This window comes from Vigna radiata, chromosome 7 (genome assembly GCF_000741045.1).
Source record: "Vigna radiata var. radiata cultivar VC1973A chromosome 7, Vradiata_ver6, whole genome shotgun sequence".
Lineage (NCBI taxonomy): Eukaryota > Viridiplantae > Streptophyta > Magnoliopsida > Fabales > Fabaceae > Vigna > Vigna radiata.
The window spans coordinates 42772621-42785188 of NC_028357.1; the positions used below are offsets into that span (position 1 = coordinate 42772621).

A 12568-nucleotide genomic window follows, 5' to 3' on the forward strand; every position below is an offset into this window, starting at 1 on the left:
GTATTAAATATACTTTTCTTGTTATTCTTTTACATCTGAAATGCATCAAATATGGAAAGAGAAGGAATATCATATGTTAGTCTGTTTCATTCTCCTTATGGCAAACAAAGAAGGGTAATATCATAGCCAAAAACAGTGTTATATGGTTCTGTAGTCCAATTTATTCTTTGGATAATACTGTTCTTACAAGGACTGCTAAAAAATATGGAATTTGTGGCATTCATACTATCATATTTAGCAACTATTTCTAGACAAAGAAAACATTGGTTGTAATCAATAACTGTACCCTCTGCTATACCTTGATATATCAAAATGAAAAAAAAAAAAACATAAAGATAAAAGTTCTCTTTAGACAAAGAAATAACGAGTTCCATTTGTTCAAAGAAACCACTTGAATAAGGAAACACATGCAGAAAAGTATTAGTTTTCTTTTATCACCATTTACGTCAGTTGAAGCTCTCTGTACTTTAATCAAGTTCCTAGTTCTCTCCTGCACATAACAAAGGCATTTTCTGCATTACCAAAATGGCACAGGAGCAGGATGAATTTCTACAGCTACATAATGTGTAGTAAGAGTTTCTACAGCTACAAAATGTGTAGTAACTGTTTCATCGCCCCATTCTCCAATGCTGCGTAATTTTCAAGAACAATGATAAAAGTAGGAATGTAGGTGCTGTCTAAGGTATCCTGCCGGAAAAGTAGCTAGCAAATATATATACATGTTACGTTGATAAAAGGAGCGTTTATTCTGGTGGTCTTAAGCAACCTCCAGGAAGAAGGAACTTAAATTTGTCTGCATTCTCTATCAAGTATGCAGGAAGATGAACTGCAGAAGCTGAACGGGGAATAGACCCCATCTTTTTAATCAACTCTTTGAAAGAGTATTCCTCAGGGAGCATATCAAAAAGGTCATCTCCCTTGCAAATGTTGTTCTGAATTCTTGAGTGACTTAAGAAAGACTTCCGTTTCACACGGTCTGCATGGCTATAGGCAGTCATCTTGAACACAAACTCTGAAATATACCGAAAGCAGAAGCTGCAGTGCCATCCTGCATCGGAGAAGATTAAGTCTGTCTGGCGTGAGTGGCGGTATTGTGTCCGGGGACCAAAGATGTGGGCAGTGGAACGCCAGCTGCTGTAGTCCACCGGAAACTCAAATGAGTACATGTAATGCCTCAACTCAAGATGCATTACGGGAGGAATCCCTTCACACCACTGAAGTAGCTTCAAAGTATGAGGACTTGGAATCTCATCTGTATCTGACATGAGAAGAATATCACCGTAGGAAATGCCTGCACGGCGTAACAATGAGTTCATAGCCCCCCGTTGTTTTGATTCAAGCGTGAATGGGTCCTCATGTGATCCAGGGACTGCAACTCTGCCAGGATAAATGTCATGGACAGTCTTATGCATGGCAAAGGCAAATCTTGACAGATTGGAGGCAAAGAAGAGTCTCTTTGGAATGCCTGTAAACGTTGTATTGGACTCAAGGATCACGAATTTTGATACATAGGGAAAAAGTTCGCGCCATCTGATCTCTAACAGGTCTAACTCATTGCTGAAAATGACAGCATCAAAAATGCGGCGAGGCTCAGAGCGAAGGGACCAACCATGAAGATTGCAAAGGTGGTCCATGGAGACATTTTCTGCATAATAGTGAGGTATACGTTTGAAAGGAGAAGGCGGGTTGTCCCAAAGGGGACGGAAGAAATAAGAAATCTTCTGGCCATGGACAAAAATTCCAAACAAAAAAATTGGCACCAGTAATAGAAGTAACAAACAAAAGAACATGGGAGGTTTTCTCATAGAAATGAGGCGTGGTCGAGGAACCAGGCCTTGCACTTGTAGGGGAAACATTGAATGTTCTAATTGATTTCCCCAGCTTGACAATCAAATTCAGAAATATCATGTTCGCCTGCACCAGTTTTAACGTAAGGGATCAGAAACAGCAACCAAAAGTGATCATATTCTACAATTCATGAGATAAATGAATACTAAGGTTAAGAAAAAAGTGCAGCATAAATCCTCATAAAAATGATGAAAACTCGAGAAATTTTTTACCAAGGAGAGTGAATCTTTTAGCATAGACATAGCACACGCTAAAACATAGCAAAGCTACAATTGCAGCTAAACAGGGGATTTTCCAACAAAGATGTTGTGCTTGTTGTTAACAGGAGATACCAAAATTTCCAAACAGTTAAGTATTCTCACATTGAAGTCACATTTCAATAGACACCAACCATATATGAACAAAGGATATTCGGTATGCATGGAAAAGTCCAGACATTTATAATGAAAAAGAAATCTCAGAACCAACCAGTTTCTGAACAAGAAGTTTGGCAAGAAAACTAACACAACAATGCGGCCAAAATTGAAACAAATGACCTAACTCTTCCCCTTATATCACCAATGGTAATAAATTACAAAATAGTTAAGCATATCTATCACAGATTTCAGACTTGTATGGTTTATCATGACATTCCTTTACAAGTGATGATTTTAAGTTTATCATGACATTCCTAAACCCGGGCAATAAACCATAAAGGAAGGAATCAGAAACTTGGAATCAAATTGTTCGGTAATAATCTACGAGGAATCATTCGAATCGATTCGCCTTCTCCCGAACAAAAGACAAACGAAATATTTACCCTTCTGAGAACCCATATTGAAAGGAAAACCACCTTAAATTGGCAAACCTAAGTTTCAGAAACGAGACAAAAAAATTGGCCTCTGGGAATCGTGAAGAAGACATTTTTGGCCCCCCACACCGCAATGAAACACTCATGCAAACTGCAAACCCGCGCACTATATAAAGAATTGTAAAGAAAAATAACAAGAACAATAAAAAGGGTTATAAATGCATGAAGAAGAAGAAGAAGAAGGAAGAATAGAAGAGTACCTTAGAGAAGTTGCAGAAGGTAAGAAAGAGATATGAATAGAGGGTCGAAATGGATTGCGAAAATCCATTGAAAGGTAGGAAAGTGCGACAGAAGGGGAGAGGATAAGAGCGAAAATAGGTGTTCTTAATATCCCAATCCTAGCTACCAATTGTATCCTTTTCTTGTAAAATTCGACTCTGGGTAGTAAAAAAGAGAGAAAGAGGCAGAGGAAGTGAAGGTACCAGAAAAAACAAAACAGCAAATTAAGGGTTTCTCAAACCTCCTTAACGACAACATTAACTTTGGTATCAACATCATACCTTAACACCTTCATCTTCTACTAACTATTACTCGATAGCAACACCAGTGAACAAATATAGTGTTTTATTTATTCAAATATTTATTACACACGCAAAGAACCTTTCATACACGAATAAATAAAAATATAATCTAAACTTATTAAAAAGTATTTTTAAAGTAACTATAAAATAGTTAAAATATCTCAAAAAAATAGGGATAAACAATTACTGGTCCACCTTCCACTGAAGTAGTCCTTTGTTGTTTTCCTTTTGTTTATCTGTGTGGTTTATAGTTTTAGGGTTTATTTATTAAAAAAAGCGTTGTTAGATTTGGGGATATTGGAAGGTCCAAAGTAGTAAGGAACAGAGAGATGAATTCGGAGGGTTTAGTTCAGAGTCTGTTTCTTAATGGTTAAAAATGGCTTTTAATATTTGATGGCATAAAATAAATTATATTCTTATTCCATGAATCTTAGTGCATTTTAATATTAGGATATGTGATTCAGTGTATTCCACTCTAACCTATCATAACCGACAACTCCAATCTCTTTCATCTCTCATCCTTCAATCCATAAAATAAAATTCAGAAATTTCCAACCTTTTTTCAAGAACACAGTAAATAATTTTCAGTTTTTATTTTTTATTTTTTATTTCTATCCTCATTGGTTAAGCTTTACATGGTGAGCTTAATTCATAAGATAAGATAAATGGAAATTTATCATAATAATCTCCAGAATGTTTCCATCATGTATAATGTACTTGTGTTTCTTCAATAAGACAAGCTCATTATGTCAGGAACGCTGCTGAGGTTGAAGAAAATCTTCAACCTTACATGTTGGCTTGGGCCAAATTGGGCTTTATAGAATCATTCACAAGACAGTGAACAACGACATGGATGAAAAAATATGTGTTTAAAATAGTTAAATAAGTTTTTTAATCTTTTAAAATTAACCTCTATTCAAATTGATACTTTTTAAAAATATCATTTTTTATTTTTAATAAATATATATGAATTTGGTTTTCATATTTATTGTATTATTTTTAAATTATCGGTGATATGTTCGTTTTAAAGTGTTACATGTTAACGCAATGCAGATATCATACACTAGTATAAACTACTGTCGGAATTAAATTTATTTATATCTATTTAATATTAAATAGTAAAAATACTATTGTGGGATCAGTTTTAATAAGATTCATGTTAAAGAGTTGAAGTTTGAAAAGAGAATTGCAGTAATGAAAATTTTGAGTAAAGTAAGAACACATTCATTAGAACTTGTATAATGCACAGTAGTCAAAGAGATGTATTAATGTGTTTGATTTTATTATATTGTTTTTTAACTTTCGAAAACTGCCATATAAGTTTAAAGTAACTGTGTGAAACCAGTAATAATTAATTTTAATTTGTAATGGATTTAATTTATGTGTTTAAAATATGTATGTAATGTATGTCAACTAGCTTTTGTTTTGGATCGAGGGAGTTAAATGTGTTTCAGTTGGAAGCTGAAAAACATAATATTAGAAATTATGTTTATATAGAAATCGTAATGAAAACTTTGATTTGTTTGACTAAAATAAATTATTACAATTAAAAGTTAATAACATCAGGGGGTGATGAGTGTTTAATTGTAAGTTGAACTTAAACTATAATTAAATATGATAGACAACGAGTTTAAAGAAGACTACGAGTGTTAATATATGTATACAAATTTGTTGTGTTAATACAAGAATAGAAATTTCTTTTTTCATTATAACAATCGTGGATCTCCATTCTTATTAATTTTTTCCTTTTTTTTTTTCACAAATGCGAAATAAGTTTTTAATGTTTAACATTTACCTTAAGTCTACAAAATAACCAATTTAAAAATAACTTAGTAAATGAAATAAAAAATTAGACATTGAAATACCTTATTAACCCGTCATCATATACATTTTACACGTCGATTTTATGGATTCGTTGAAATCAAATATGATTTCAACATTTAATTAATTTTAAATCATTAAAAAATATAATATGATAGTTATTTTTAAGTAATTAGACTTTATTGTTTCTCTTGTTTGTCCGATATCTAATTAGTTGTTAACATTCAATTGGTCCATTTTAATTTTAGTTTTTTCAAAAAAAGTTGTCCTCGAAAATGAAGAGGGTTTTAGAAAGTTGGATTTCCAATTATACCCTTGTCCTGTTTCATTAGAAACGAAGGTTTTCTCTTCATTTTCATTAGAAAGCTCCGCTTAGGTCTTCGTTTTCCTTGTTCCTGTTTACAGTTCGTTCTCGTTGTGGCTGTTTGAAATGACAAGTTCCCGTGAGCATTTTCGTTTGACCAAGGTAAATGCGTTTTTCCTCTATCTTCTTCTCGGTTTGGGTTTTGTGTTTTTCGTTTTTGTGTTTAAATTTGTGTTGTTTTTGTTTAGCAGTTGACCGTTCGTCACTCTTTTTCAATAAAGTATGTTTGTACTTTGAACGAACGTTTGATAGAGGAACAACGGTCACTCATTGCGAAGACTCCATTTGCTTGGTTTTTAGACTTCAGTGGTAAAGTTATATTCCATAACAAAATATTGAGGGAGTTATTGTTGAAATGGGTGGATTCGAGCAGTGCTTTTGTAATTGGAGACAAAGTTGTGAATATGATTAAAAAAGATTTTTGTTTAGGATTAGGGTTGAGTTCAGACGGTGATAGTATAAACTTAAAGGATAAAATGGGTAGAAGTAAATGTGTGAAATACTTAGTTAAGGGAACTAAAGATTTGAATTTCATTTACAAATTCTTGTTGAAAAAACATAAAAGAAACATCCCTGGTGATCATTTCTGTAGCGTGAATATATTGGTAGGGATATGTGAGATTTTATTTCCAAATCGTAGAGGACGAGTGTTTCCTATAATGTTTGAAATCGTTGACAACTTAAGTGGTCTGAGTAATTACTGTTGTGGTAGTTTAGTGTATCGTTATTTATTGACAACTTGAGCTGTTTTAATTGTAATTGGTTGTTTATCCGTGATTTTCAATTGTTTAACTATCCATTAAATACCCGATTATCTTACTACTTAACATTTTGTCAAATATAGTACACGAAACATTCAACCAACATTTAACATGAAAATATAAAATTCCCATACACAATTTGAGTAATAAAAATAGTACAATATTCCAGTAATGCATAAAAGATCCTAATGAAAGAAAATACATGTAAACAAAAATTCTAACTACGAGGTGAAATGATAAAAGGGGGTGCGGGACTGCTGCAGTCGGTCCTCAATGTTCCCAATTTGTGATTCCAGTGCGTCAAATCTTGTAGTAACGTAGGTTTGGAGTTGTTCAATGCATTTTATGACATCATCTAGTGTTGTAGAAGAACTTTGTTGTTCATTATCCTGGACTTGTCCGCGTTGACGCTGTTGATTGGTTGTGTTATCTTTTGGAATCCACACTCCATCTTTGTTTTGCACAACAATATATGGAGATTTGAACCTGTCACTACACAACAATATAAAAACATTGCTATTAATTAACAATGCGAGGATATAAAATACACTACAACAAAAAAAACCAAAACTTTATCTTACTTTTGGATTTTGCATTGCCATTCAAAGCTGCACTTATATGATAAACCAAAAACAATAGTGGACATTGTTAGGATTGGCACAACATGATAAAAACAAAAAAGAAAACAGAAAAGACATGAGACCAAAACATTGAGGCAACACGATAAAAACATGGCTAGGGTTCGACAACTACCATTCCCAAAACAAGCGATAATGAGAAAAGAGAAAAGAGACGAGACCAAGGAAGTTATGAGACCAACCGAATAATGAGAGCAAGAGAGTTGGTGACAGAGACGAAAGCGAAGCAAGCGAGAATGCGAAAATGAAAATGAATAGTGAAAACGTTAAAGCGCGAAACGATTTTTCATATGTTCTCAAATTCCAAATATGCCCCTCCGCGTATTGTTTTTACTTCTTAAAAAACAGCCAACGAACAATAGTCACGTGGCGTTGTCAAACAATTGATAAAAAAACGTTGTTAAACAAACATTTTCGTAATTAGATATGACGTCGGTCTCCTAGAGTATCTAACATCATCTGTTGTTTCATGATGTAAAAAATTATGAGAGACCATTTCTCTTCCACGGTTTCTTCACGCTATAATGCAAGTTTGAATGCTCACCGATTGTTTTCGTGTAGTTTCTATGTTTTGAACACTTTTTATCGCGACACAAGTTTACTTTTCTCTTTTATTGGCGACACGACAATACCATCCTTCAACTTCGTTCAAGTTTTTTGATTTGATACGTGATTAGTATTTTGCTTTCAATATACATTGCATGATATTTGTCTCATACTTGGTTATTAGATGTGATTTTGGTTTTTCCCATGTACTTGTCAAATGTGGAGATACAATTATTTTCATATACTTAACTAAACTTTTTTAGGTATTTGATAATTATGTTTTTAGTTTCCATTGCACTTTTTCTCTTATTACATGTATGTGACATTGATTGTTTTTTTTTCACCATTTTTGTTTTTATCATAATTTTTTTATTTGGTTTTTTTGACATAATAAAGTTGTGTTATATATTTTTGCAGTACTTCTAGAATTTATCACCTACAACAAATATTACAACGAATAAGATACAACAAAAATTGATAGCTTATCTTCTTAACCGATGCAGTTAGAGTCCTTAATAACAATTGTATTTTACTTCAAGATTTTGATTAGTTTAGTTTTAATAGTTTTTAGTTTTGATAACTTTAGTTTTAATATATAGTATTTGTTAGTATACAATTTTAGTTTTGAACCTATGCTTGAAACATTCAAAATTGTTCAAAAAATTTTCTGGTTTTTAAGTTTGAAAAGACTGTAAAAATAAAATAAAAATAAAATGAAGACAAATTAATGTCTGTTAGTGCAATGACATAAATAAATAATAACAACCAACACAAAATACAAAAACAATAATCCTTAATACTCAATATAATATTTTCAAAATTGTGTAATCTTAAGGGTTAGATATGCTTTTAGTCTCTGAAGTTTCACTAATTTTTGGTTTTAGTCCCTGCATCAAACATTGATGGCATTTCATCCTCTTAATATGGAAACATGTATTTTTAGTCCCTACAAATGGACGGAGTTAACTCTGACAAAAGGTGATGCCACGTCTTTTGCTAACATCAGACTTCTCTATCTGCCACGCTGTTTTTTTAATATTTAGAATGAGATTAAGTAAAAAAGGTGTGTTTGGTGTGGTGGCGGAGGTTACTCGAGGGTGGGTTTTCGTCCAGGGAATCCAGGATCGGATCTCTGTCCGAGAGCTTTTCTTCTATGGTAACGACGTTCGGGGAGATCGAGGTTTGTACGGGGCAGAGGAACTCATTTGGGGGGTTTGGATTTTGGGTTTGGTTTTAGTGTGAAAGAAGATTTTCTTCCATTTGAGCTTGGGAATTGCAGTGGTGTTTATCGGTTCTGAATCTTTTGGTGTTTTCTTTGGTGAAGATGGTCATTTCTACAGTTTGAGATTTGTATAATTTCTACATATTTCAGCTTATAAAAAAATGTTCCCAATTTTTTTATGTTGACGTTTAAATGCTTAAGGTACTTCAAATGCAGACTTTCCACATTCTCCATTAGTATGTCATCTATAATTTCCAGTTTTCCTCCAGTTATATGTAGCTCACTTGGTATCCTGTAGAGAACTTCAACTCTTAACCTTGGACTAATCCCTCTAGAAAAAAATTCCAGCAAACTCTTTCCAGGAAAACATTCAAAATGCAACTTTCTCAAATCTTTTAGCAAACAAATAGGAAATTTAGCATACTTTGGGTCAAACGCAGTTGAAAAGCTTAATCTTGCCACCGTCCCAATTGACGTCCCAGTTGAAACACCTCTAAATTCTTCAATTCACCGTCCCAGATAACTTGCACCAATATTAAAAATATTAACTAAATTAACATTTCTCTTATCAACTCCATCTACTGTAACTTTTTTTGATTCAAGCAGTAATCGCGATGGTTTCACATACTCTAAATCTTTATCAAAATATATCTTCAATTGACTACGGATGTCAGGAAGAATTTGAAATTTATTCACAATGAGATCCTTTATACTACCATATCGAACAATCACCTTAAGTTTTAAAAGATCAGCAACCACATCCTCACCCAATTCCTCTACTGTTTTCTCCTTTGTATTTCTAATCAAACCCTCCCCAATCCACAAATTAATTGCATTTCTTTTCCTTATCACAACATTTGGAGGAAAGAAGGGCCTCGAGCTCAGGTCGAGGGCGAAGGCCGTCACAGCAATGGGGATGTGTGGTGTCGCCGGCGACACCGAGACTGGTAGAGAATCCGTCACGAGGCCGGTCGGATGGCGCGGTGGGTGTCGGAGGGGAACGGTGGCAGACGACATTCGAAGGAGGCAAACCCCAGCCCTAGGATAGTTTGAGGAGAAAGAGACCTTGGGTCTCTGTGGCAGAGGAAAATGTTCAGATGGTTTGGAAATTGGGAGACTGCAAAGTGAAGACGTGGCATGAGTGTACAGTAAAGACTTGGCACTGTCGTTAGCCACCTCAAAAAAAAATTAACACCGTTTATTTTTAAGGACTAAAAATACATGTTTCCATACTAAGAGGATGAAATGCCATCAATGTTTGATACAAGGACCAAAACCAAAAATCAGTGAAACTTTAGGGACTAAAAACATATTTAACCCTAATCTTAGAATATGTGAGGTTTGATTCCTTAATATTATATTTGTGGTGAGGTAAGGAATAGGAATGCACGTGTATAACTTTGTCATTATTTTAATGAGATTTTATATATTGTACACTTTATATTGCTTTATAATTAGTTTAACATATATATATATATATATATATATATAAAATATGATGGACAAATAGTAAAATAAAACAAGAATTATCAGGAAAGTAAGATTTATAAACTATATGTGTAATTCTTTTTTTTTTAGAAAATTTTTAATTTTATACTCTTTCTCAAATATAATTTTGGTAAAATACTTTTTTTTCCAGTTTTAGTTGGTAACATTCGAAATAGTCTCCATTTGTTTTTTTTGTTCACTTTAGTCCTAAAAAACGTAATTTGTGTTCAATTTAATCTTTTTTTTGTTCAATGTAGTCTTGAAGCACGTAATTTGTGTTCAATTTAGTCTTTGTTTGTGGTTTCACAGAGTTTGTAAAAGGACTAAATTGAACACAAATTATCATAAAAAAGACTAAATTGAATACAAATTACGTTTTTTAGGATTAAAATGAATAAAAAAAACAAATGGGGACCATTTGGAATGTTACCAACCAAAACTGACAAAAAAAAAGTATTTTACCTATAACTTTTTTTCCTTTAAATTCAGTCGAGCTAAGTATGTATAAACAGGCTATGCTTTCACATCCAACTCGTACCCACCAAAGTTGAAGTTTTCCATCTGGGTCATGCATTCTACTTAAAATTCACATATATTGTGCAGAAAACAAACCTCGTTTTATCACATATACTCATGTTAAATGTCAATACGCTCCATACAAACACATTGTTACGATAAAAAAAAAACTAAAACTTTGAGATCCTACACCTTACAAGATACGTGTGCAGTATAGTTTTAAACTATAAATTGAATAAACATAAAAAAATAAATATAACACTTCAAGAGTAAAAGGAATTAAATAAGATAGAGTATAAATGAAAATGCAGGCATGTCACAAACTTTTACTATGTATTATATCATTCATATTACTAACCAACTGTGAGAAACATTCATAGTTTTCATACAAAAACTACATATTAATATTGTCAGGCAAATACTAAAATGTTTTTTACACTTGCACGCAAGTTAAGCTAGATTAAATACAGTTAACCAAAAGAAAGAAAGGTAAACATCTCCCTATCTTCCTTTAAGGTTTGGCAAACAAAGTTGACTATCCTCATTTATCTGTTACTCTTCATCAATTTCAGTCTTTGTGCACATCCAACGAAACTCCTGCAAAATCCAAAAATTCTATTTAGTTACACATCTTAATTGGAATTTTCATGCATATCAGTGATCTTTCTTTGAAAGATTATTTTTTCTTACTCCGTACATTTTGGAACAGAGACATTAATTCTAAGTTCCAATTAATTATTTTTATCATGGAAGGAACAAATTGAATTGACAATGAATGATTTGGTGGAGGATGAGAAAGATATTAATTAGGTATAGACTTGCCTCCAAGGTACATCTTGTGCCAGAAGCCAGTCACCTTCCTTATCCTGATAAGCCAATTCATAGCTGTTTGATTCTCGATGACCTGTTCCAAACATGTCCATCAAGGTTTCCATCAGCATCTCAAAGGATTGGTGCATGCCAAGATCTACCTTCCGCGCAATTCCCACACCCTCCATCTTCACCTTCACGTACAGAGACTTTGAAGAATTGGAACCATGACTGTGACACCGGTCAACCCATACCACGTGATCGTTTTTTCCTGCAACCTCGTCATGGTCGACACGAAGTTTCTTCCTCCAATAGTTTACCGGTGGCCAACCCACTATATTTTCTGCATCCTCTTCATCCTTTCTGATTAAACAAAAACAAAAGTCAGAAAGAGTTTTGCAATGGATGATCACATCATCTGTTATCTTGCCCAAATGAAAAACAGAAAAAAAGTTGAAATTTTGCGAAATTTGACTAGTAGTACTCACTTGGTGATGCTAGAGCATTGACTATGTTGATCATGATCATCTTGATGGTGGCTTGGCGTCAAAGGAAGGAGAGACAGCGTGGGAAGTACAAGGTCGGTGTGGAGAGTTTGTGGTGCAAGATCAAAGAGTTGGAAGAAGGTACGTTTTTTATTGGAATTATTTTGATGGACATGAAAGATAGAATCATAGGCATGAGAATTGAGGTCAAGTGATTGAGATTGATTGGTTGAGAGAGCAAGACCAAGTTGAAGCTCCATTGCATGCAATGTTATGGTAGTATGAAGAATAAGAAGAGAAAGAGAAAATCTAAGGGAAAATGTGTATATATATATATATATATATATATATATAGATGATGAGAGACAGAGTAAGAGCTAGGGATGAGGGTTTTAATATTTGTAAGAGAGAAAGATGAGAATAGGGTAGGAGAATGAGGGATGGGCGGTATGGGACAAGGTGTTGGGAAGAAAGGGTAAAATGTCGGAATCAATGTTTGCCTTTTTGCCGACCGGAATGCCTCCTTGTTTACTTGTATTTCTTTTTTCAGATCCCACCTTAACCCCACCAACCCACTCCTGTTGCTATTATTACCATCACTGTTATTCACGCGCATTCCGTTCAAATCTCATCTCCACTTGCTTACTTTCTCACGGACATGAACCCTAAAAAAATAAATAAAAAAGAAATCAATTCTT

At 33.6% G+C, this 12568-nt stretch overlaps 2 protein-coding genes across 3 annotated transcripts; both read right to left on the minus strand.

Moving 5' to 3' along the window:
* Positions 1–396: 396 nt before the first annotated feature.
* LOC106769319 lies at positions 397–3223 on the minus strand. Of its 2 annotated transcripts, XM_022783788.1 has the most exons (3): positions 2899–3223; positions 1761–1914; positions 397–1645 (listed from the first exon to the last, which is right to left on the minus strand). In XM_022783788.1, exons 2-3 carry the CDS (start codon positions 1906–1908, stop codon positions 744–746), a joined length of 1050 nt encoding a protein of 349 aa, XP_022639509.1. In that variant the 5' UTR covers positions 1909–1914; positions 2899–3223; the 3' UTR covers positions 397–743. The 2 variants fall into 2 exon arrangements, with proteins under 2 accessions (XP_022639509.1, XP_014510376.1); XM_014654890.2 differs by having other exon boundaries at positions 397–1914; positions 2899–3221.
* Positions 3224–10891: 7668 nt separating this feature from the next.
* LOC106769320 (auxin-responsive protein IAA29) lies at positions 10892–12197 on the minus strand. Its single transcript, XM_014654891.2, has 3 exons — positions 11874–12197; positions 11398–11748; positions 10892–11172 (listed from the first exon to the last, which is right to left on the minus strand). Exons 1-3 carry the CDS (start codon positions 12128–12130, stop codon positions 11121–11123), a joined length of 660 nt encoding a protein of 219 aa, XP_014510377.1. The 5' UTR covers positions 12131–12197; the 3' UTR covers positions 10892–11120.
* Between the last annotated feature and the right edge of the window lie 371 nt (positions 12198–12568).

Bases quoted from the DNA above. Each gene is read 5' to 3' on its own strand.
- LOC106769319 (XM_014654890.2), bottom strand. From the start codon at position 1,856: ATGTTTCCCCTACAAGTGCAAGGCCTGGTTCCTCGACCACGCCTCATT.
- LOC106769320 (XM_014654891.2), bottom strand. From the start codon at position 12,130: ATGGAGCTTCAACTTGGTCTTGCTCTCTCAACCAATCAATCTCAATCA. The intron at 11,749-11,873 runs GTGAGTACTACT...TTGTTTAATCAG, and splicing joins CAATGCTCTAGCATCACCAA to AAAGGATGAAGAGGATGCAG. The intron at 11,173-11,397 runs GCAAGTCTATAC...TGGATTTTGCAG, and splicing joins GCACAAGATGTACCTTGGAG to GAGTTTCGTTGGATGTGCAC.